Below are 25,571 nucleotides of genomic sequence, written 5' to 3' on the forward strand. Positions count from 1 at the left end.
TGGGTTCATGTCATCATCATAAAAAAGCAGCAGCTAAAAAAGCCAATGCAATTCTGGGCTGCATCAATAGGAGTATAGCATCTAGATCTAGGGAAGTAAAGTACCACTGTATTCTGCTCTGGTCAGACCTCACTTGGAGTACTGTGTCCAGTTCTGGGCACCACAGTTCAAGAAGGATACTGACAAGCTGGAACGTGTCCAGAAGAGGGCAACCAAAATGGTCAAAGGCCTGGAAACGATGCCTTATGAGGAACGGCTTAGGGAGCTGGGTATGTTTAGCCTGGAGAAGAGAAGGTTAAGGGGTGATATGATAGCCATGTTCAAATATATACAAGGATGTCATATAGAGGAGGGAGAAAGGTTGTTTTCTGCTGCTCCAGAGAAGCGGACACGGAGCAATGGATTCAAACTTCAAGAAAGAAGATTCCACCTCAACATTAGGAAGAACTTCCTGACAGTAAGAGCTGTTCGGCAGTGGGATTTGCTGCCAAGGAGTGTGGTGGAGTCTCCTTCTTTGGAGGTCTTTAAGCAGAGGCTTGACAGGCATATGTCAAGAATGCTTTGATGGTGTTTCCTCCTTGGCAGGGGGTTGGACTGGATGGCCCTCGTGGTCTCTTCCAAATCTATGATTCTATGATTCTATCATCATCATCATCATTAGAATTTATATACCACCCTATACCTGAGGGTCTCAGGGCGGTTCACGGAATAAAATCAAGATATAAAATCACAAAATACATAATAGATAGAAAAACAACCCAATAGCCCCCCTCCCAAAAACCACATTTTAAAAGGGCATAGGATGTATGCGTGCTCACCTAGCACACCTATGAACATTCATTTTATATTTGAGGCCTTAGGATTCTTCTAACAGAATATGATAATAGGCTTGCCATTGGTCCTCTTTTCCCAGGACACTTCCTGCTTTTCCCCGGGTAGATTCGTCGTAGCGACCGATAGTTAAAAACAGAACTCGGCAAAAGTGTTTCACGCTATATTGCCAGGTCAAAAATGATGATGATGATTTATTGCATTTATATGCCGCCTTATAACCCGGGGGTCTCAAGGCGGTTCACGGAATAAAATCAAGATATAAAACCACAAAATACATAATAAAAATAAAATTGAGAACCCAAAGCTTCCCCCACCACCACCAAAAAACCACATTTTATAAACGGGCAACTTATATCGGCTTCAAACCAGTTTGGGATGATATATCAATATATCGCCGTGTCCTAACGGTTGCCAGCCTAGAAGGCTTTAAAAGTGAATCAGGCAAAAACCATCAATGGTGCCAGTGGCTCTGCTTTCAGAGGCAGACGTGCTCCTGAATCTCAGTGTCTGGAATTTACTGAAGGGGAGAGGGTCTTGTGTTCAAATCCTGCTTGCGGTAGCTCCCACACCACCCCGATCCCATTCCCCCCTCCCATCACAGACATTTCACAATTCTCCGCTTTAATAACCGTCTTCAGTGCTTTTTTTCCCCTAAACATTTTTTAGGGGTACTCTAATTTTGACTTGAGAAAATCACCATTTTATAAAATAAAATAAAATTACTTCTAGTATGTCCATCATCTATCTATCTATCTATCTATCTATCTATCTATCTATCTATCTATCTATCTATCATCTAGTTCTTTTTTTCTAGGGGTACTCTCATTTTGACTCTATAAAATCACCATTTTATAGTTCAAATCGGGTGTGTGTGTGTGATAAATACAGCAAATGGACAAAAGTACAAATGATTCACAAAACATTTAGGGGTATGCGTCCCGTCCCCCCCCCCCCCCCGGAAAAAAGCGCCGACCATCATCATAAATAAACAGCGTTTATTTTCTACGCCGGTAAAGCATCACATCTATACATTCTTTCTTTCTTTTTTTTACAAAAAAACCGTGTGTTTTGTTTCAAGTGTTGGAAAGACGAGTGTTTGTTTTTTGTGATGGAGATGAACATGATTCGGGGAGGGGTAAAAGGTAAAGGTAAAGGGACCCCTGACCATTAGGTCCAGTCGTGACCGACTCTGGGGTTGTGCGCTCATCTCGCATTATTGGCCGAGGGAGCCGGCGTACAGCTTCCAGGTCATGTGGCCAGCATGACAAAGCCGCTTCTGGCAAACCAGAGCAGCACATGGAAACGCCGTTTACCTTCCCGCTGTAGCAGTTCCTATTTATCTACTTGCATTTTGACGTGCTTTTGAACTGCTAGGTTGGCAGGAGCTGGGACCGAGCAACGGGAGCTCACCCCGTCACAGGGATTCGAACCGCCGACCTTCTGATCAGCAAGCCCTAGGCTCAGTGTTTTAATCCACAGCGCCACCTGGGTCGCCACCGGGGAGGGGGGGGGACACAAAAAAGGAACACTGGCACCGGATTTAAATAACGTGGAAACTCCTGCGATCGAAAGAAGGAAGAGGGGAGCCTCCCCGCGCTGCAGCAGAGAGAGAGGCGCGAGTTCGAATCCTGAAATCCTTTCGTGCAAAACTGTCACCGTTAGAGAGCTGCCTGCAATAATGTATCAGAATATGGGGAAAGGGGGAAGAGCTGAGGATTTGGGGAAGGGGATACAGATGATGGCTGTGCCTCTCCTTGGTATTTCACAGTCGGTCGATGGCTCCGATCCGGAGAGGCCCTTCGGCCCCCCTTCGCCGGCCCCCAGCCCCCTGCCCACCCGCCCGCCCCTCCTGGGCGTCGTCACATTGAGGTCTCTCCGCTGAGATGCTTCTGGGTGTCGTTCTCTGGGTAGATCAACTGGTACGGCTTCGCGTTCTCCTCAGCCCCCGAGTCAACCCCCAGGTCCGTGTCCTGCAGCTCCAGCTCGTGGCGGGATAAGTGCTCCACCACGCCAGCGCCCAGCGAGTCCCCCAGGACGTTGATGGTGGTCCGCAAGCGGTCTCTGGCGGAAGAAACGGGGCGGCAGTTAAGATGAGGGGAGGGCGAAAAGGATCTGGGGGTCTCGGTGGACCGCAAGCTAAATGTGAGCCCAAAGTCTAAACAAAATAAAAAACATTCCTTCCAGCAGCACCTTAGAGACCAACTAAGTTTGTCATAGGTATGAGCTTTCATGTGCATGCACACTTCTTCAGATACACTGAAACAGAAGTCACCAGACCCTTATATATAGTGAGAGGGTGGGGAGGGGTATTGCTCAGAAGGGTGGTGGGAATGGGTGATTGGCTGATAGGAGTGGTAAACCTGTGGGCGACTGTTAACGACTGCAATTGGTCTTGCAGGAAAAAGCAAGGGGTGAGATGGCATAAGAAAGCTTTATCGTGTATAATGAGATAAGAATCCAATGTCCTTATTCAGACCAGATCTCTCCATGGTTTTAAGTTTGGTAATAAGTTGCAATTCAGCAACTTCTCTTTCCAGTCTATTTCTGAAATTCTTTTGTAATAAGACAGCTACTTTGAGATCTTGTATAGAATGTCCTGGGAGATTGAAGTGTTCTCCTCCTGCTTTCTCTGTCTTGTGATTCCTGATGTCAGATTTATGTCTATTTATCCTTTGGCGTACGGTTTGGCCTGTTTGTCCAATATAGAGAGCTGAAGGGCACTGTTGGCATTTGATGGCATACACAATGTTAGAAGGTGAGCAATTAAATCGTCCTGAGATGGTATGTTGGATGTTGTTGGGGCCAGTAATGGTGTTGTCTGGGTGTATGTGGCAGCAAAGTTGGCATCTGGGTTTATTGCAGACCTCAACAGATTGGAGAACTGGACCCAAACCAAATGAATTTCCCTAGGGACAAAGGTCAGGTTCTGCACTTCGGCAGGAAGAACCAGATGCACAAATATAGGATGGGAGGCCCCTGGCTCACTAGCAGTACATGTGAAAAGGATCTAGGGGGTCTTGGTGGACCACAAGCTTAACACGAGTCAACAGTGTGATGCAGCAGCAAAAAAAGCGAATGCTATTCTAGGCTGCATCCTCAGAAGTCTAGTGTCCAGACCAAGGGAAGTCATACAGGTGAAACTCGGAAAATTAGAATATCGTTGAAAAGTGCATTTATTTCAGTAATGCAACTTATTATTTTTTATTTTTCTTTTAATTTTTACCAATGCTTTCTTTTGGAAATTCCACAGTAATAAAACAAATAGTTACAATAATACAAAAATAAACAGCGCTATGACATTTCATTAATGACATTCCATTTATAATTGACCCGCCTAACGACAAATAATTACAATTACAACAAATAAAGGCTTGACATATCTTGCTTTGCCTGTCATGCATCTATCTCATATATTGGTTCCACCTTTTAAGTTGCGTTACTGAAATAAATGCACTTTTCGACGATATTCTAATTTTCCGAGTTTCACCTGTGGTCCCAATCACTTCTGCCATGGTCAGGCCCCACCTGCAATCCTGTGTCCAGTTCTGGGCATCACAATTTAAGAAGGATGTTGACAAGCTGGAAGGGGGGCAGAGGAGGGAGACCGACACCATCAAGGGTCTGGAAACTAAGCCTTATGAGGGATCGTCAAAAGAGCTGGGTGTGTTTAGCCTGGAAATGAGGAGACTGAGGGGAGGTAGGAGAGCCATCCTCTAATATCGCACATGGAAGGGGGAACAAGCTTATTTTCTGCTGCTCCAGAGGGTAGAACTCGAACCCATGGCTTCAAGTTCTAAGAAAGGAGATTCCAGATAAGCATCAGGGAAAAAAACTTTCATAGAATCATGGAGCTGGAAGAGACCACAAGGGCCATCCAGTCCAACCCCCTGCCAAGCAGGAAACACCATCAAAGCATTCCTGACATATGCCTGTCAAGCCTATGCTTAAAGACCTCCAAAGAAGGAGACTCCACCACACTCCTTGGCAGCAAATTCCACTGCCGAACAGCTCTTAAGGTCAGGAAGTTCTTCCTAATGTTTAGGTGGAATCTTCTTTCTTGTAGTTTGAATCCATTGCTCTGTGTCCGCTTCTCTGGAGCAGCAGAAATCAACCTTTCCCCCTCCTCTATATGACATCCTTTTATATATTTGAACATGGCTATCATATCACCCCTTAACCTTCTCTTCTCCAGGCTAAACATACCCAGCTCCCTAAGTTGTTCCTCATAAGGCATCGTTTCCAGGCCTTTGACCATTTTGGTTGCCCTCCTCTGGACACGTTCCAGCTTGTCAGTATGCTTCTTGAACTGTGGTGCCCAGAACTGGACACAGTACTCCAGGTGAGGTCTGACCAGAGCAGAATACAGTGGTACTATTACTTCCCTTGATCTAGATGCTATACTCCTATTGATGCAGCCCAGAATTGCATTGGCTTTTTTAGCTGCCGCATCACACTGCTGACTCATGTCAAGTTTGTGGTCTACCAAGACTCCTAGATCCTTTTCACATGTACTGCTGTTAAGCCAGGTGTCTCCCATCCTGTATTTGTGCCTTTCATTTTTTTGACTACTTTCTGGTAGTCAGAGTTGTTTGGGATGGAAGGTAGTGGGCTCTCCTTCCTTGGAGGTTTTTTTAAGCAGAGGTCAGAAGGCCACCTGCCATGGATGCTTTAGTTGAGGTTCCTGCATTGCAGGGGGGTCAGACTTGATGACCCCCGGGGTCCCCTTCTACTGAGTGGACTCGATACAAGACAGCTTCCTATGCTCCTATTTCAAGTGCACCCTAAGGGCTAGAAAGGTGGGATCCTTCCCTGAAAAATAAGGGCACCGAAGTCCAGAAACCGGAGGACTAGAAACTCAGGGTCCTTCCCTGGAAATAAAAGCTGTCTCTCTGACTCTCTCCCAGGCCGCGGGCGCAGTTTGGGGCCAAAGGTGTCGAGAAAGCCTCACGATTCCTATCTGCAAAATCTCATTTAAAAAAATGAAATAAACATTAATTCCTGCAGCCCAGGCAGGCAGCCTCACCCCTTCCCACCTCGCAGGGACTTACAGGAACCAGTCGACTGCCATGATCAAGGTGATGTCTTCGGTCGGCAGCCCCACGGACGTGAGGACGATCACCATGGTCACCAGACCCGCCTGAGGGATGCCGGCCGCCCCGATGCTGGCGGCCGTGGCGGTGATGCTGCGGAGAGCAAGAGGGAGTTGGGTGAGCCGGGGTTTCGGGGTTGGGCTGGATGTCCTTTGGGGGTCCCTTTGCCAAGATGCAACCCTCCGCCCCGAAGAGCATTGCCAGGGAGGCGCTCAAAAGGCGCTTCGAAACCAGCCAGATTCTGCAGCCGGTCATTTAAAGGACATGCGCCACACAGTTAACCAGGGTGGATAAAAACCAAGGATTTTTAAAAAATTAAATCTGATTTTTTAAAATTCTAAATTGGATCGTTAAAATAAAATGCTTCACGAGCGTGAATTTCAGGGTTCGTGGGGAACAGGAACCCTTGTTTTGCACATTGTGGTGTGTCTGAAGCAGCGGCAACCGCAGGAAACCTTCCTCGCAGGGGCGTCGGAGGAGGAGGAGGACAAATCGAGCCCCTCTTTCGCACACGCACAGGGCCAGATTGAGGTTTGATGCGGCCCTCAGCTCCTGAAGGTAATGGGGCCCTTTCTATGTCCAGCTGTCCGTTGTCATCAGCAAATTGCCACTGGTTTTTGTGTTGAATAGATGCTATATTGTGATTTATGGAACTCATAGGTATCTCAAACCATTTGCACATATTTGTTTTTTTATCTTATATTTTGGAAATGTGCATCCAGTGGGTTTTTTTGGGGGGGGCAAGAAAGTGGGGCCCTAAGTTAGAGCTTGTTGAGCTTAGACGTATAGGTGAAACTCGGAAAATTAGAATATCGTCGAAAAGTGCATTTATTTCAGTAATGCAACTTAAAAGGTGAAACCAATATATGAGATAGATGCATGACATGCAAAGCAAGATATGTCAAGCTTTTATTTGTTGTAATTGTAATTTTTTTGTCATTAGGCGGGTCAATTATAAATGGAATTTCGTTAATGAAATGTAATAGTGATGTTTATTTTTGTACGATTGTAACTATTTGTTTTATTACTGTGGAATTTCCAAAAGAAAGCATTGGTTAAAAAATAAAAAGTTGCATTACTGAAATAAATGCACTTTTCGACGATATTCTAATTTTCCGAGTTTCACCTGTAAACCCGGCAGTTCGACACGCACCTGATCGTGAGAATCTGCCCAAAGTCAAGCTCGTAGTTGTTGACCTGCGCGATGAAGATGGCGGCCAGCGCCTCGTAAAGCGCTGTCCCGTCCATGTTGATGGTGGCGCCCACCGGCAGGACAAAGCGGGTCACCCTCTTGTCAACGCCGTTGTTCTCCTCCAGGCACCGGAACGTGACAGGGAGCGTGGCCGAGCTGCAGGCGAGAGGGTAGGAGGGCGGCTCTGGGATGAGCAGGCTGGAAATCCTACTCAGAGTAGACCACCCCCACCCCCGGGACCCAGGTCCAAAGCACCCGTAGCTCCTTTCCCTGCCAGAAACATGAGGAAGGGGCGGCCATGCACTCTGCACATGCTCAGGGGGCCACCCTTGTAGTTGGCGAAGGCTGGCCATCTTTCAAAAAGTGAAAACCGGGACACAAAACTTGTTGAGCTCATATTTTTTTTTGCAACACCTCCCTCCAAAATTGAGCAATCTTTAAGGTTTTATTTTTATTTTTTGCTGCCTTGTGATTTATTGCCTATTCGCTGAAATCATTTTTATTTGGTTTTACAAATGCAAATCAATTACAAACGCCAAATGCATACCCGTAAGATGAGATTTCTCCGAATCTCTATAGACAATATGATGTGATATGATATGATATGATATGATATGATATGATATGATATGATATGATATTATATGCAGTACTTTTCCATCTATAAGACGCCCCCATGTATAAGAAGCACCCTATTTTTTGGGAGTCCAATTTAAGAAAATGGGGCGGAGATGCCCCCCATGTATAAGACACCTGATCCGTTCAGGGTGCTGGGAAGGGTGGCGCACCCCCCCAAACCGGGAATCCGCCCGGGGTCCCAGAAACGCTATGGTGGGGAGAGAGGCACGAGTTCGGATCCTGCTTATTTCGTGCAAGATTGTCACCATGGGGCATAGCTGCCAAGTTATCCCTTTTTTACAGGGATTTTCCCTTATGCTGAATAGGCTTCCTCGCGAGAAAAGGGAAAACTTGGCAGCTATGCCATGGGGAGAACGATTCGTTGCTGCCTGCTCTCGTTCCTTGCCTGTAACGTATCACAATATGGGAAAGGCAGAAGAGCCGAGGATTTGGGGAAGGGGTGCCAGGAAGGGCGGCACACCCCCCCAAACCAGGAATCTACTCCGGAAAGAGCCCTGGGGGGTGGGCCTTGGTGGCCGCTCAACGCCCACTGACCTGGAGGAGGTCCTGAACGCTGGCGTTCTAACCACTCAGCCACACTCCCTCTCCTGGCCCAAATGGGCAGCCTGATCCAGGAAGGGCGGCACACACACACACACACCCCAAACCAGGAACCCGGCCCCCGGGGTCCCAGAAACGGCCCTTGGCGGCTGCTCGGCGCCCGCTTACCTGGAGGACGTCCCGAACGCGGTGACGAGGGCCTGTAGGAGGCCGCCTATGAAGCGCCAGGGGTTCTTGCGGGTGACGGCGAAGTAGATGAGGGGCAGGACTACGAGGCCGTGGACCAGCAGCCCCACAATGACCGTCAGAGTGTACATGCCCAGCTGGCCGCCCATCACCGCCAGGTCGTCCATCTCCAAGATCTTGCCCGCGATCAGGAAGAGGATCCCAATTGGGGCATACCTGGGGGGGGAGAAGGGCGCCCCATGCAGGTGGGGTCAGAAACAGCAGGAACCTCGGCACCAGCCAACTTCTAATACAGGTACAGAGCTACCTTGGTTCCCAGACTTAATCCGTTCCGTAACCAAAGCGTTCCAAAAGCAAGGCAGCGCTTTCCCATAGAAAGGAATGCAAAACGGATTAATCTAGGCATCCCCAAACTGCGGCCCTCCAGATGTTTTGGCCTACAACTCCCATGATCCCTAGCTAACAGGAACAGTGGTCAGGGATGATGGGAATTGTAGTCCAAAACATCTGGAGGGCCGAAGTTTGGGGATGCCTGATCCGTTCCAGGCTTTTAAAGACAAGCCCTAAAACAGCCATTGAACATGAATTTTACCGGAAGATATTAAGAATGCAAATAGAATATTACTTATGTACGGTATTTAGCTGCAAGAGTTTTGATCGCAAGAAACTGGAAAAATAAGAATGCACCAAATATAACAGATTGGCAAATTTTAATGAAGGAATATTCACAGCTAGCAAAAGTCGCTGGAAAAATTAGAGGGCAATCAAAACAAAAAATAAAAAAGGAGTGGAGGATTTTTGATGATTATATATCAATGAATGAAGTAACCAAATCCTGAAGGCAGACTAGAATTGAACCAAGTTGAAGCTTAAAGGAAGAGAATATAGAAGTAAAATATGACGGATAAATACAAACTACGTAGGATATGATTGGAAGACCTTTTTTTTCTTTTTTTCTTTTTTATATTTGTTTGTTTTTTTCTTTCTTCCTTTTACACCTTTTTCTTTGAATGTGAAATTTTTTTGTATATAACAATGAAATATCTTTTTACTTCTTTTATCTCTTTTTCTTGTAAAAAGAATATATGCGACTTATGTGTATGATATTTAAAGATTGAAATAAATAAAAAACATTTTAAAAAATAACATGAATTTTACTATCTAACGAGACCGTTGATCCATAAAATGAAAGCGATAATCAACGTACTGTAGCAATTACTTAATGAAACAAGGTCCCATTACTGTACTAAGATTTGCTTGCGTCTTGAATAATTCCGTATATAGGGATACATTGCTTCCTCATACCAAGATGAGGATAAAACATAAATTCACAACATGTTTAGGGGTATGTGTACCCCCAGAAAAAAGCACTGGCTCTAGTCCTCATGAGGGCAATTGACTTAGGAATCTGCCTTGGGCAGCACCAACACACCAGGTTGATTTTAATTATTTTTTTTAAGAACGGTTCTTTTTACGGAGAATTATATTTTGTTTCTTTGAACTGCTTTGAGTTTTGTTTTGGTTTTTTTTTGTAAACTGCTTTGAGGTTGGCAGAGATTAAGGTTCTTAAACTCGGGGTGCTGGGTTCGAGTCTGAGGTTGGGCAACGCAAGGAGGTGGAGCTAGAACCAACGTGGGGCTCATACCCACAACACCGAGAGGAAGGGAGTCTCACGCTCTACCGACTGGCCTGGCCTGAAGTCGCAGACCGATTGCGGAATCGTAGAGTCACGAGGCGTCCCCAGAGGTCATCCATCCCAACCCCACTGCCATGCCTGGTGCAGGACCCGAACCCACGACCCGGAGATCCCCGTGCGACGCTCACCAGATGATGATGGCCACCATGCGGAGGATGGCCTCGTTGAGGCAGTCGAAAAACTCCCGCAGGGGCAGCCCCTTCTGCTTCATGTTGCCGATGACCAGGCCGAAGCAGATGGAGAAGACCACCAGCCCCAGGGCGTTGACCCCGTTGACCGACCCGGCGCCCGGGATCACCTCTTCGTAGCTCAGCACCTCCGGGAGGGCGCCCAGCGCCTGGGAGACATTGCGCCAGACGCCGGTGGTGTTCTCAGGAGCCGCGGGGGTTAGCAGCAGCGAGGGGGGCGAGGCCAGGGCGGTGCTGCTGTTGCTGTTGTGGGGCAAGGCCTGGGGGGCAGCGGTGGGGGCTGCCTCGGCCAGGGTCCGGTTGATGACTCTGACGCTGTACTGGGTCTTGTACTGCAGGGGGAGAGGAAAAACGTAGCGTGGATTGGATACAAAACCAGAAAAGCCCATAGTGCCTGCACTGGCTGGCAGCAGCGGCCCTCCAGGGTTTCAGGCTCCTGATCTAGTACTGAGCCCAAGAGAGGAAGGATCTGGTCCTCGTGAATCTGAATCAAGGGACTCATTTAATGCAGACTCAGGAATCTGCTCCCCGACCCATCAAGCTCAGTGTGGCCCACACTGGCCGGCAGCAGCAGCTCTCCAGGCTTCTCGGAGAGCAAAAAGATCCCCTACCCGTGAATCTGAATCAAGGGGTAAATTGAATACAAACTCGGGAGACTGTGGCTTGGTCCACCAGTCTCACCTACACTGGCCGGCAGCAACACCCTTAAGTCCGAGCCAGATCCTCTCGGGGGGAGGAACCCGCCCAGCTGCGCCCCTCTTACCTGTCTGAAGCAGGCCTCCACCAGGTTCGGGGGGAACATGTTCCTGCGGACGGAAGGGGGAAAGAAAACCAGATTATCTTCCCGCCGCCAAGCAGGTGGGCTTCCTGCCCGGGATGGTTCAGCTGTGATTCCTGCTTTTCAGGGGGGTTGGGATGGATGACCCCGCAGGGTCCCTTTTGGCTTTACAGTTCTAGGATCTTAGAGCTCCTCCCACTCACCGGACGAGGTCCAGGAAGGCGTCGGTGGTGTGGACCTGCTCGACGGTTCCCTCGCGGTGGAGGGTGTCCTTGCTGCCTTTCCCGGGGTGGATGATGAGGACCATAAATATGCCAATGAAGACGGCTATCAAGGTGGTCGCCGTGTAATAGACGACGGCGCGGAAGCCCATCTTCCCCGAGGCGCTGCCGTCCAGCGACGCCATGCCTGCGGGGTGGGACAAAGGAGCTGGAGATTCGGGGAGGGAGAAGGCTCTCCAGAGACAAGACACAGGCCGAGCGGCGGCGGCTCAAGATCAAGCATGCGGAGTTGGGAAAAACTATGTATATTCCGGCGTATAAGACGACCCCCGACTTTTCCAGTTAAAATATAGAGTTTGGGATATACTCGCCATATAAGAAATACGACCCGGCGTATAAGACGATCCCCAACTTTTGAGAAGATTTTCCTGGGTTAAAAAGTAGTCTTGTACGCAGGAGTATACATATTTATTTGAATTTGAAATCAAATTGAAATTTGAAATTCGAATTCAAAATAAATGTTTTAAATGTAAGTAATGAAATTCAAATTCAAAACAAATGTTTAAATGTAAGTAATGAAATTCAAATTTGAAATTGAAATCCAAGGCAAATATTTAAATATAAGTAATTAAATTCAAATTTGGAATTCAAATGCCAAGTAAATTTGTAAATATAAGTACCGGTAATGAAATTCAAATTGAAATTCAAAGTATTTAAATGAAAGCAATTAAATTCAAATTAAAAGTAAATGTTTAAATATAAGCAATTAAATTCAAATTAAAAGTAAATGTTTAAATATAAGCAATTAAATTCAAATTAAAAGTACTTGTATTCAAAATCAAAATTCAATTTCAGAGTAAATATTTAAACATAAGTAATTAAATTCAAATTTAAAGTGAATATTTAAATATAAGTAATTAAATCCAAATCCAATATTTATATTGAAATATTTATATTACACACACACACACACACACATTTATTGACACCCGTGTTTTCCCCGTGCAAATGAGTGCAGACCAGGCTGCAAAAAGACCACGCCCTGGCCCACCCCGCAGGGTTAGCGTCCGGCAAGGCAGAAGCCCTCCAGGTGCAGCAGCTCACCTGTGATCAGGCTGGAGACGATGAGGGGCAGGACCAACATCTGCAGCATTCGCATCAGCAGCTCCCCGGGGAAGGAGAAGTACTTCACCTGGCGGAAGGTCAACTTGTAGGGCCGCAGGGCCATCGCCAAGGTGATCCCTGCGGGGCGGAAGGAGGGGCACAGAAATTTGCTCCCGGCACTTGAATAGCGGGTCGAGAGCTCCCGGAGCCATGTGCAGAGTGCCACCGGGGAATCTCGGAGCAAGAGGCGGACTACAACTCCCATGGTCCCCTGACCGCACTCGCCGGGGCTGATGGGAAGCGGAGTCCTGGATCTAACCCTGTGAGTTGGACAGGTTGAGCAAAGTCGCTGAAATCCCTTCTGCAGCCAATTTAGATGTGGGCCCACAAAGCTCAGAAACCCAGACTATTTATCAAATTTTTAATTGTGTTTCGTGAATATCGGCTGGGTTTTCTTGTCCGCCTTTGACCTGCTTAATAATAATAATAATAATAATAATAATAATAATAATAATAATTTATTATACCTCGCCCATCTGGCTGGGTTTCCCCAGCCACTCTGGGCGGCTCCCAATAGAATATTAAAAACATTAACAATTTCCCTTCACGGAAGTGCAGCTTGTGTATACGGTACTTAAAAGGGGGGAGGGGAGATATTTAAAGAAGAGCTTAAATATTTTCCTTTTTTAAAAAGAGAGAGAGAGAGAGAGAGAGAGAGAGAGAGAGAGAGAGAGAGAGAGAGAGAGAGAGAGAGAGAGAGAGTTTTCATGCAATTCTTTCCCTCCAAGCCAATTAATTCCCAAACCAGGTGGAACAAATTCGGGGAAGGAATGATAATGTTTTAAAAACGCGTGAAATTGAGATGAACTGCAAAGAGACTGGATTAGGAAATGCAAAACTTAAATAAATAAATAAAAAGTTTAAAAATAAACTTTTGAAGAAAATATATCATTCTTTTTTGAGATCTTGCAAGCGGAGAGAGCGAAGCAGATCTCCTCTCTGCAGCTTGCTAGAGTTCCCACCCCAACCCCCCAATCCTCTGTAATCCTTGCAAATTTTTCTGGCTCTTTCTCTCTCTTTTTAATTTTTATTTTTTTCCGGAACCCGGAGCTATTTGGCGTCACCCTGCAAGCAGCTCGTGACCGGCTTAATCTGACCCACACACGCAAAGCAGGCAGAAGCCTTCCCCGACGTCCAGATCTCCCAGAAGGGACCCCGCAGGCTCATCTAGTCCAACCCCCTGCAATCTAATGCTTTGATGGTGTTTCCTGCTCGGCAGGGGGTTGGACTGGATGGCCCTTGTGGTCTCTTCCAACTCTACGATTCTATGATTCTATGATCTAGGAATCCTTTCCCCCAAACGCAGCATTCGAACTCGTGACCCTGAGATCGAGTTTCGTGCCGATTGAGCTACGTATACTGGATTGAAAGAAAGAAAGCACATTATCTGATTTCCAGGGGGCAGATTTGGAACCTCGAGCCTTAGGTTTTCCTCTGAGCCCCACAGCCTGCTACCTGCATGGGGGAGCGTTTTTAAAAAAATATATTTATTTTAAATGCTATAGCCCTTCCCAGGAGGACTGTACCACCTGGTTTAGGGAAGTTTTTAATGTTTAATGCTGTACTGTATTGTGTTTTTAATATTTGATTGGGAGCCGTCCAGAGTGGCTGGGGAAACCCAGCCAGATGCCCTGGCTGCAGTTCTTTGATTGGCCACAAGGGGGTTAAACAACCACAGGCTTGAATTGGGATGGGTTCCCCAAAGGCCATCCATCCCAACCCCAGAGGGAGTCGATTTTAGGTGGTCACGTTGTGGCTTGGAGGGGGTCAGATGTTAAAGAAGTAGTTTAACCACCACCCCCGCCTGGTTCTTCCTAGTGACGATGCCCTTTCAGAGCAGCGGTGGAATGGCTCAGTGGTTAGAGCAGGGGACTCTTGGGGTCAGGGGTTGGGCTAAAGATTCCTGCCTTGAAGGGGGTTGTGCGTGTGAGGCCCCCCCTGCACATACGCAGAGTGCCCTGCCAGCACATCCGGCTCAAGAAGCATGAAGTAGTGGTGGCCAGGCACTCTGCGCATGCTCGGGGGCCACCCTTGTCTGTTACACCGACAATCATGATATGAAACGGGGGGCAGCCAACCAGGTGCATGCTGGGAGTTCAGAGGCCAGCAACTTCCTAGCTGCCCCAAAACCACTCGTCCATTTTTTTTAATATACAAATTTTAATTTTTTTACACAAAAATTGACATTATTCAAATCCTTTTCAGTGTGATCATTTCTTTCAGATAATTTCTTTATCGGCTGCCATAACTGCCATTTATTTTCTTTTGGGGGGGCAATTCATTTCCCCTAAGTTTTCCAAAATTAACAGCAAATTAATTTGAATTCACCACCAATTTAAAAATGGACTTTCCACACCCAAGAGATGCTTCTTTCCCCCTCCTTCCTTTGCTGTTCACAGTACAGCATTCCACTGCCATTTATCCTCTGTCGCCAACCATTTATTTCTTCTCCTTCCCTGGCCCATGATTCGAATCCTGATCGCGATTTCATTCGGCAATAGCCCTTTCCTCCGAAAAGAGCCCACCGCTCTCCAGCAAAGATCCTGGCCCGTGCCTCGATTCCCCCCATTGCAATTTTGTCGCGAGAAGCCGTGCGCGCCACAAATTTCCCCGATCCTGCAGCGGGGAGTTCCACCGTTCCGCTCTGGACAAAACCAGGGCTTTCTGGGGATAGCAAGGAGCTCTGCAGGGTGGTATTCGGCCCCACTGGCACCCCAAAGACGCCCATCTGAGGATATGCAGGGACCCCCCTTGCGCCCCCTTACCCAGAAGGACAGCCGTGACGGTGAGCAGGACGAAGGCATTCTTCTGCAGGCAACTCCGCACGCTCGCCCGGGTGACGCCGTACATCCTGGCTTGCGCCCGGGCCGCCCTCTTCCGGAGGGCATGGCGGAGGCGCTGCGCCCGGCTGCCCCCCGGCCCTAGCGCCTTGGACTCCTCCTCGTTCAGGAACAGGCTGTTGGCGCGAGCCTGGCGCTCACCCATCTCAGGGGCGGCTCAGCACCCCGGGCACCTGGGGGGGGGAGAAGGAGCAGAGAGCGAGGGGGGAGGAATGCAGCCAAAGCTGGCTGACCCGCCAAAACCCACAGGGGGGGGAGCCTGGCCTACCTCGCAAGGGGGGTTGGGGGATCCAGCGGGGAGAAGCGGGGTGGGAAATGGAATCTGTGCCTAAAACAAAGCCACCTAATTCCTTCCTTTCTTTATTCCTTCCTTCCTTCGACACCTAATTCCTTCCTTTCTTTATTCCTTCCTTCCTTCGCCACCTAATTCCTTCCTTCCTTCCTTCCTTCCTTCCTTCCTTCCTTCCTTCCTTCCTTCCTTCCTTCCTTCCTTTGCCACCTAATTTTCCTTCCTTCCTTCCTTCCTTCCTTCCTTCCTTCCTTCCTTCCTTCCTTCCTTCCTTCCTTCCTTCCTTCCGCCACCTACATCCTTTCTTTTCCTTCCTTCCTTCCTTCCTTCCTTCCTTCCTTCCTTCCTTCCTTCCTTCCTTCACCACCTAATTTCCCTTCCTTCCATCCATCCATCCTTCCTTCCTTTTTGTAAAACCTTGGTGCTTTACTGACAGACCCTTCAGAATGGTCATATCATGCATACCTTTTAAAAGCCCCAAAGGATTAACATTAAATACGAGGGTTTTATTAAAAAAAATCTATTAGAAATATCCAAGCACTGCATTCTCCTGGGTTTAAAAAACAAACCAGCCCTGCTGTGTGGGACAAAGCAGGAACAAGGCATCAGCTGGCGTAAAAAATAATAATCCATGTTTCAGCATCCAAAAATCAATCTTTCTCAGCAGACAGCCTTCCTGCAGCAAAGTTTTTCTTGTCTCAAGTGGCTAAAACCACCTAATTTCTAACATTCCAATGTTAGGATAAGTCGTAGAATCGTGGAAAGGATTCCCCAGGGATCATCTAGTCCAACCCCCCCCTTGATTCCCAGAATGATTGACAGGGAAGGGACCTGACGGCCATCTTAGCTCAACCCGCTGGAACACAGGAATCTGGCCTGCGCCTCTGCCCTAATCGGGTCACCCCGATTAAAACCGTCGTCCAGAACCAGCCCCCAACCCCAGAAAACCCCTTGGCGCAACCTCTGAGTGAAAAGCAACAGGCCCATTTTCCAGAGGGGGAGACTGAGGCTCCGCCAGCCGGGAGAGAGGGCACCTGAGGACAACAGCCGGCATGCCAAGACCCGGCTTGGCACAGGGAGCTGGGATTTGAAAAACCAGCCGCCTGCAAAGCAGATTGGCCTCTCTGGACAGGCTGGGGCCAGGACCCCTCGAGCGGACCCACCTCTGGGTGGCCAAGTGGGGCTCCTCCTTGGCACGGGCGAGGGGCGGCCCAGATCCGTGGCTTACCTGGAGGAGCCTCTGCCAGGCTCAGCTCAGGTCCTCTGTTCTAGGGCAGACTCTTCCTCTCGCCTCCGCTGCTGTTGAGCTCTGGCAAGGAAAGAGAAGTCCGGGTTAGGATTCGAGGCAGGAGGCGGTACCAGCCCTGAGCGTGGGGCTTTGGGCCCCCTGTGGGACGCCGGGAGAGGAGCTTAACCCTCTTGCACCAGCCAAGGAGATGGAGTCAGGCTGGATCAAGCCCAGGGCTGAGAGCAGCCCCACTGCCTGTGTATAGGGGCTGGGCCGCTTGCTTGCCCGGATCACAGAACTGCACAGGGTTGGGACCCAAGGGTCATCCATCCCAGCCCCCGGGAAAACCCAGCTAAATGGGTGGAGTGTTATTGCACGTGAACCTCATGGGTAGGTTGCTCAGTGGGCAAAGAGTCAGCCTCGATTGCTTTCGCTCCCAGCCCAGGCGGCCCTCGGAAGGCCACGTGGCCCCTGGCCTAGAAGGAAAGGCTCTTCCCGCGCCTATCATAGCTTTAAAGAAAGACGGTGAGAGGATTTTTTTTTTAAATGTCCATCCTGGGTTTCTGTTTCCCACACCACCCAATCAGATGCCACACGGTGAGCCGTTTGGAAATCGCAGGTAGACTGCGACTGCGAGGGGAGGCTCCATTGAGGGACCCGGAGCGTGCGGACTGCCTCGCAGGATAGAACCAGCAGAATTCCAGCGTTGGAATTCTGTGCAGTGCAACGAATGAAAAATGGCAACGGAGAGGAAATTGCAATGAATGACAAATGGCAACGGCAGCATTGAATTGCAATGAAATAAAAACCAAAGCGGAACGCTAGGAGATTCGGGGCAGAAAAGAACGGGGGTGGGGTGGAGTGGGGGGGCTCCTTGCGCCCGTGCTCTGCTTCCAGAGGCAGGGAATGCTTCCGGATTCGAGTGTTCAGGAGGCCAGAGGGCTCCGGGGCTCAAATCCTGATGGAGGGTTTTCCGCACGGCAAAGCGATTTGCAACAGCTCAAGACATCACCGGCCGCATGTGGGCATGCAAAGTTCTCTGGAGGACCACAGATCCCCCCCCATCATCACCCCATGTTTCTGCGCCCCCCCCCCATTTCCCCTGCATCGCTTACTCACATCTCCTCTCCGCACCAGACAAGCTCTTTCTCGTTCTCTCCTTGCAAAAATCCCTGGATGCAGAGAGGAGGAGGAGGAGGAGGAAGACGACCACCTCCGAACAAAGCCGCTGAGATCTGAAAGGGGGTGGGGGGAGAGCAGCTGTGTGCCCATGCCTGGGGAGGGAAGGGGGGGTGAGATGCAGAGACGGGCCCAATCCGGAGGGGAGAGTCTGTTGCCAGGGCCATCTTTGAGGAAGATGCAGCGCTGAGCGGAGGAAGGAAATCTGGCACTGAGATGAAGGCAGAGCCCCCTAGACCACACCTGGAGGGGGGCTGAATTGGCCTGGGGGGTGGGTTCTTTCGAAGCAGCCCCCTCCCCAATTAAAAGCAATGACCTCGCTTCTTCCGGAGGGGAAAACAAGGAGCCGGTCCTTTGCCAATTTCAAAAAGCTGGATCCACGAATCACTTTTAAAAAAGATGGCAACTTGCAAAATGAAGGAATTTCAGTTTGCGAAAGAATGAAAAAACCTACTCGGAATTAATCCTTCCACAGAGCTGGATCTGGTGGGTGGGCTATGGTAGAAATTTATATTTTATATTCATGTTTCTACTATTCTGCATTTAATCAGAGACGGTTATAGACATAATCAAAAGGGAGGCCTGGGTTCGGATCCTCACTTAGAATCATAGAGTTGGAAGAGACCACAAGGGCCATCCAGTCCAACCCCCTGCCAAGCAGGAAACATCATCAAAGCATTCTTGACATATGCCTGTCAAGCCTCTGCTTAAAGACCTCCAAAGAAGAAGACTCCACCACACTCCTTGGCAGCAAATGCCACTGCCGAACAGCTCTTACTGTCAGGAAGTTCTTCCTAATGTTTAGGTGGAATGTTCTTTCTTGAAGTTTGAATCCATTGCTCCGTGTCCGCTTCTCTGAAGCAGCAAAAAACAATCTTACTCCCTCCTCCATATGATATCCTTTTATATATTGGAACATGGCTATCATATCCCCCCTTAACCTTCTCTTCTCCAGGCTAAACATACCCAGCTCCCTAAGCCGTTCCTCATAAGGCATCGTTTCCAGGCCTTTGACCATTTTGGTTGCCCTCTTCTGGACACGTTCAAGCTTGTCAGTATCCTTCTTGAACTGTGGTGCCCAGAACTGGACACAGTACTGCAGGTGAGGTCTGACCAGAGCAGAATACACTTGTTAAGTTGCAAGCGTCCTACCTCGCAGGGCTGTTGTGGGAATTAAATGAGGGAGAACCACAGCCAGATGGGCAAAGTAGAAATAATAATAATATATTATTATTATTATTATTATTATTATTATTATTATTACTCATGCTAACTCAAGCTCCTTGGAGAACCGAGGCTGGGGTGTGAATGCAAGGAAGAATAAAACAGACCCATCGTCCTGCCTCGGGCTTTTGGGGCATCATTGCTCTGTTCCCAACAACCTTGCGAGGCGGGACGGGGTCCGTTCCCATTTTACAGGACTGTAAAAAAAGTCCAGAGAGGCTCCGAATTATTGGCAGACACCTCTCAGCCTAACAGCTGCGAAGCGAAGGAGCAGCAATGCCCCCGAGCCGCGTTCGAGAGTCCGGGGCACGGTGCCAAAAGGGCGCCTCTGAGCACGTGGGGAGCGCCTGCAGAAAAACGGAGCTGGAATTAAGGAGCAGTATTTCCTCGCTCCTGCCAAAGCTGTTTCGCCAGAAGGATTTGAAACCTTACACCCACTGGGAAGAAGAAAAAATAAAAAAACGTTTCCAGATTAAATGAAATGAAGGCATGCAGGAATTTACTCCCTCCTGCGTCAGGGAACAGGCCTCCATCTTTTCCTAAGCAGAAACCCGGCAAGAATCAGTGATTTTGGAGCAAAAACAGCCCCGGAAACAGAGAACGGAACCCGTTTTTTTTTGTTCAAAGTCAAGAGCAAATGCCATTCTATTCTTATACCCAGAGGCAGGGCAGGTGCTCTGAATGCAGAAGGTCATGCAGGTTTGTTGCAGTTGCAAAAGGCTGCAGACACCGAGGGCTTATCCATTGGTGATGTCTGCACTGACCGGCAGGGTGACAAGGGACGATCGCAGGATGGCCGGACCTTCTGCATGCAGAGCACCTGCTCTGGCGCTGGGCGAAGGTGGTTCTCTTAAAAACCAAGTTTCTGGTCCTCGGCGTTGTGAACAAGGGCATGGAGATCTGCTTTGTGTCGCCCGCACTGGCAGCAGCAGCGGCTGCCCTACCTTCAAGTGCCAGGAGGGCCTTCTGCACTCAGAGCAGGTGCTTGACCGCTAAGCTCCGGTCTTTTCCTCATGAGTCTGGATACAAGCTGAAGCAATGGAGGAAGCTGCCTTGGACCATTGCTCTGCCTAGTTCAATACAGCCTGCACTGACTGGCAGCAGCTCTCTTGCTAGGAGATCCCTGCGAGGTTTGGACCTGGAAAACCTTCCACATGCCAAGCACCTGCCCTTCCCTGGTCCTCAATATTATCAACAGGCGGCTGGTTTAAACGGGGCTGAAATCAGCCCACCTAGCTCACCACTGCCGGCACAGGCTGGCAGCAGCAGCTCTCCACAGTTTTGAGCAGGGAGTATTTTCCCAGCCCTGTCTGGGGACGGACCCCAAAACCTTCTGCATGCAGAGCACCCCCTCTGCTCTGTACAAGAAACTCACCTTTCCAAGACGGTACAGTAGCTGCCAGTTGAGACTGGGTTTTTTCCTCCCCCAGTGAATCCTTCCTGCCGTCTTGGCCAGGGCAGCACAGTCAGCATAGCCTGAGACTCGTGATCTCAGGGTCGTGAGTTCGAGCCCAAGATTCCCGCATGGCCAGGGGTTGGACTGGATGACCCCTGGTGGTCCCTCCTGACTCTGCAATTCTATGCTTCTACATCTGGAGTGCCAGGCAGATGTTCCTTGCTCCTTCTTCCCTGTGGGCTGGCTGGAGAGGAAGAAACTTCCCCTATTTCACTTTCACCATTTTGGGTAGGCTGGGGGGGGGGCCACGAGGGCCTGCTACCCCCCTCTTAAAGCTGGGGCATGAGGTCGGCAGACCCCATAGATCTCCTGCCCGTCTGACTCCCCACAACCCCCCCCCGCATTCAACCATGATTTTCAAGGGGCGCTGGGGTGCCCATAAATCTCTCCTGCTCCCCTTTCCCCTGGCAACGACCCTGCGAGGAAGGCTTCATTTATATTTATATTTATATTTATATACAGTATAATATTATACTGTATATAAATATAAATATAGGCGTGCTATGGTCCATGGCGTGGACCATATATATTTCATATTTTGTATATAAATATAAATATAGGCGTGTATGGTCCATGGGGTCACGAAGTCGGACACGACTAAACGACTAAACAACAACAACAACATCATAATATTAAGGCTTACAGAGCAAAACACAAAACAAAAATACAAAATACAAATACGAACCAAAATACAAAATATATTTCCCCCTTTTTCTAAGCAAACCAAGACTTTTACAAGGATGCAGTGAAAACAAAAAAGCGGGCCGAGAAAAATAGAGAAGACCACTCTTGTTGGAGGGGGGCAACCATTGCGCCCCCTTTCCTCTCCAACTCCCCCCGGCTCAGTCCCACCCGGTTTCTCCCCTACAACACCCTGCCTGGTGGGGGCTCGCTCCCCCCACCCCAGACCCCCCACCTAGACACGCGTCACGTGGGAACGAGGCAGGGCGGCGTGCACGCGTCGCGGTTGGAAAACGTGGCGAGAGAGAAGCGCGTTCGCGCGCGCATAGAGGGAGGCTGCCTTCCTTCCTACCTGGCCGGGCTGCTGTTTCTGCAAGCGCAGCAGCTGTTCCGTGCGCGCGTCCTGCTCGCTCCTTCCCCGTCCGCACGTGCGTCCGCCTGGCCGCGGCTCCTTCTGCCTGCCTGCCTGCCTGCCTGGCGCTAATCGGAGGCGGAGAGCGCGCCTTCCCGGAGCCCATTGGCCGCGCCAGGCGGGCGGGTCCGCGGCCAGGGCCGCCCTCCCAGCTCCCGGACTCGGAGCCGGAGGGCGGGCGGGCGGGCAGGGCTGCTGCTGCTGCCGCGGAGCCGGGGCGCGTCGGAAGGGGAGGAGGAGGAGCAGGGCGCCTCTGGGCATACGCAGAGCGCGCCCGGCCCGAGCCTGCCAAAGGAAGGACAAGGGCGCCTCTGGGCATGTGCAGAGTGGGCGCTGCCTGAGCATGCCAGCTTCCTCTCCTCTTGCAGGGCAAGGGTGCCTCTGGGCATACGCAGAGTGTGCAGCTTCCCTCCTTGAAAGAAAGGAAGGAAAAGGGAGCCTCTGGGCATGCGCAGAGTGGACAAAGCCTGAGCATGCCAGCTTCCTCTCCTCTTGCAGGGCAAGGGTGCCTCTGGGCATACGCAGAGTGTGCAGCTTCCCTCCTTGAAAGAAAGGAAGGAAAAGGGAGCCTCTGGGCATGCGCAGAGTGGACAAAGCCTGAGCATGCCAGCTTCCTCTCTTCTTGCAGGACAAGGGTGCCTCTGGGCATACGCAGAGCGCGCCCGGCCCGAGCCTGCCAAAGGAAGGACAAGGGCGCCTCTGGGCATGTGCAGAGTGGCCACTGCCTGAGCATGCCAGCTTCCTCTCCTCTTGCAGGGCAAGGGTGCCTCTGGGCATACGCAGAGCGCGCCCGGCCCGAGCCTGCCAAAGGAAGGACAAGGGCGCCTCTGGGCATGTGCAGAGTGGGCGCTGCCTGAGCATGCCAAGCTTCCTCTCCTCTTGCAGGGCAAGGGTGCCTCTGGGCATACGCAGAGTGGGCGTTGCCTGAGCATGCCAAGTTCCTCTCCTCTTCCAGGACAAGGGTGCCTCTGGGCATACACAGAGTGTGCAGCTTCCCTCCTTGAAAGAAAGGAAGGAAAAGGGAGCCTCTGGGCATGCGCAGAGTGGACAAAGCCTGAGCATGCCAACTTCCTCTCCTATTGCAGGAAAAGGGTGCCTCTGGGCATATGCAGAGCGTGCACCGCCTAAGCCTACCAGCCGCCTCTCCCCTTGCATGAAAGGACCACCTCTGGGCACGCACAGAGTGCTGCTTGCCTTTCCCTCTGCAGGGGGAGTCGGAGAAGCGACCTGCAGGAATGACTTGCCCCCAAGGCTGCGCAAACCCATTCACACATACACTCTGCTCCTGTTTGGGGGATCTGGGTGCAAGGACAGGACACTGAGTTTCCTGTCATTCTTAAACGGAGCCTCCATGGACAGAGCCAGTCTACCGCAGAGCAACAGCGGGAGAAGCCCCGATGCAGCTGCTCGGGAGGCAGGATCTGCACCCAGGGCAGAGGCGGGAAACAGCTGCTGTGATTAACCCCTTGCCAGCCACTCGCAGGGCCCAGCTCCTTGGCACAACGCCATGTTGCAACGGCCTCCTCCTCCTCCTCGCCTTTCCCCTGCGGAAGCTCCAAGCAGCCGTTCTGGGAAGGATTGCGAAGCCCGCCCCGCCCCTCGCACCCACTCCCTGGTAGGCGAAAGCCCTCCCTCCCTCCCGGGTTAACAAAACCAGAATTTGTGGGCCTCCCGTGAAGCGGAAGGTTGGGAGATTTGGCTTGGTTAGACTGGGGAACTGCCTGCCACAAGACCCGCCTTGGCCAAGCACAAAATTCCTGCATCCAATCAGCCAAACGAGAAGGACAGGAGGCTCTTGAAGTTTGTGTCCCGTTTTGGGGGGGGGCAGCCAGGATCCTGGGCTCAATGGGGGACCCCCTTGGGCCCCGACCCAGCCGGATTTCTGCTGCCAGGCCCAATCCAGGCTGGCAGCTCAAAGTCGCCGTGACTTCTAGGCCGCGTCTCCCCGGAGATGCCAGCCCGGGAACGTCACACGCCCTGAATAAATCGGGGAGGCCCAAAAATAGATCCCCTAGGGCGCCTGATTTGCCGGGAGCCGGTTAGAAAAGGGGGCACCTCCTCTGGCACCCCTGCCCTCCCTCGTGGATTCACCTGCCCTGGCCGTGGGGCAGCCCCGCTCCTGGAGCCAGAACTGTGTCACCGAATCCGCACCCAGTGCCCTCCGAGGGGCTATTAAAAGATTTGATTGGCGCACGGCAAGGCAGGCATGTAGGGCAGAGGTGGACGGGGGCCGCATTCCCCTCCGGGAGTCCTGACCCCGATCGCCTGGGGTGGGGAAGCCCTTTTTAGCCTGGGGGGGGGGGGCGCAGAGGCAAATGTGGATGTTATTACCCCCACCTTTGGGTACCACGGGCAGTGGGGTGCAGTGAGCGGAGCATGGGGGGCGGCGACCCTGCCACAAAGGTGTGTTTTGTAAATATAGTATTTATCAATTTGTTGTTTGTTTCTCTTTTGATTCCGCATTATTATTTTCATGTTCAGTTTGACATAATAATAATAATAATAATAATAATAATAATAATAATAATAGTGATAATAAATAATTTTGTCCATTTTGTAGCATTTCAACACATCCTTATTTTCCACTGTAAATTTTAGCTCTTCTGGTAAGCCATTCGAATTCTGCCTGCATCCTTTCTACGTCATAGCATCTGTATTTTTTCCTACTTGCCTTTCCTCATTCCAATTCCCATTTTAAAAATAAATATAAGAAGCTATGAATTATAATCATCGCACGTCTTTTAGATCAGTCCAGCTTCAGATTGTTCATAGAATCCTAGAGTTGGAAGAGACCACAAGGGCCATCCAGTCCAACCCCCTGCCAAGCAGGAAACACCATCAAAGCATTCTTGACATATGCCTGTCAAGCCTCTGCTTAAAGACCTCCAAAGAAGGAGACTCCACCACACTCCTTGGTAGCAAATTCCACTGTCGAACAGCTCTTACTGTCAGGAAGTTTACAGGTAGGTAGCCGTGTTGGTCTGAGTCGAAGCAAAATAAGAAAATTCCTTCAGTAGCACCTTAAAGACCAACTAAGTTTATATTTTGGTATGAGCTTTCGTGTGCATGCACACTTCTTCAGATACACCAGGAAGTTCTTCCTAATGTTTAGGTGGAATCTTCTTTCTAGTAGCTTGAATCCATTGCTCCGTGTCCGCTTCTCTGGAGCAGCAGAAAACAACCTTTCACCCTCCTCCATATGACATCCTTTTATATATTTGAACATGGTTATCATATCACCCCTTAACCTTCTCTTCTCCAGGCTAAACATACCCAGCTCCCTAAGCCGTTCCTCATAAGGCATCATTTCCAGGCCTTTGACCATTTTGGTTGCCCTCCTCTGGACACGTTCCAGCTTATCAGTATCCTTCTTGAACTGTGGTGCCCAGAACTGGACACAGTACTCCAGGTGAGGTCTGACCAGAGCAGAATACAGTGGTACTATTCCTTCCCTTGATCTAGATGCTATACTCCTATTGATGCAGCCCAGAATTGCATTGGCTTTTTTAGCTGCTGCATCACACTGCTGACTCATGTCAAGTTTGTGGTCTACCAAGACTCCTAAATCCTTTTCACATGTACTGCTCTCAAGCCAGGTGTCTCCCATCCTGTATATGTGCTTTTCATTTTTTTTGCCCAAGTGTAGTACCTTACATTTCTCCTTGTTAAAATTCATCTTGTTTGCTTTGTTTGCTTTGGCCCAGTTGTCTAATCTGTTAAGCAAATGTTAATTG

The 25,571-nt window shown here is 49.8% G+C and overlaps 1 protein-coding gene across 1 annotated transcript; it reads right to left on the bottom strand.

The window, feature by feature from the left end:
• Positions 1–1,814: 1,814 nt before the first annotated feature.
• Positions 1,815–22,000, bottom strand: LOC118085909 (excitatory amino acid transporter 1). The gene is made up of 11 exons (XM_060276496.2): positions 21,778–22,000; positions 16,886–16,966; positions 15,294–15,541; positions 12,469–12,606; positions 11,347–11,551; positions 11,129–11,171; positions 10,306–10,697; positions 8,464–8,697; positions 7,078–7,272; positions 5,883–6,017; positions 1,815–2,895 (listed from the first exon to the last, which is right to left on the bottom strand). Exons 3-11 carry the CDS (start codon positions 15,511–15,513, stop codon positions 2,694–2,696), a joined length of 1,764 nt encoding a protein of 587 aa, XP_060132479.1. The 5' UTR covers positions 15,514–15,541; positions 16,886–16,966; positions 21,778–22,000; the 3' UTR covers positions 1,815–2,693.
• Positions 22,001–25,571: the final 3,571 nt, after the last annotated feature.

The sequence above is a fragment of the Zootoca vivipara genome, chromosome 6, assembly GCF_965207765.1.
Source record: "Zootoca vivipara chromosome 6, rZooViv2.hap1.1, whole genome shotgun sequence".
NCBI classification, from domain to species: Eukaryota; Metazoa; Chordata; class Lepidosauria; order Squamata; family Lacertidae; genus Zootoca; species Zootoca vivipara.

What these genes read in the sequence shown, in the direction of transcription:
- LOC118085909 (XM_060276496.2), bottom strand. Translation starts at nt 15,513, where the DNA reads ATGGGTGAGCGCCAGGCTCGCGCCAACAGCCTGTTCCTGAACGAGGAG. An exon ending in CGTCTCCAGCCTGATCACAG is followed by an intron (nt 11,552 to 12,468) that starts GTGAGCTGCTGC and finishes CCCACCCCGCAG; the next exon opens with GCATGGCGTCGCTGGACGGC. An exon ending in ATGGTGGCCATCATCATCTG is followed by an intron (nt 8,698 to 10,305) that starts GTGAGCGTCGCA and finishes CTCCCCCCCCAG; the next exon opens with GTATGCCCCAATTGGGATCC.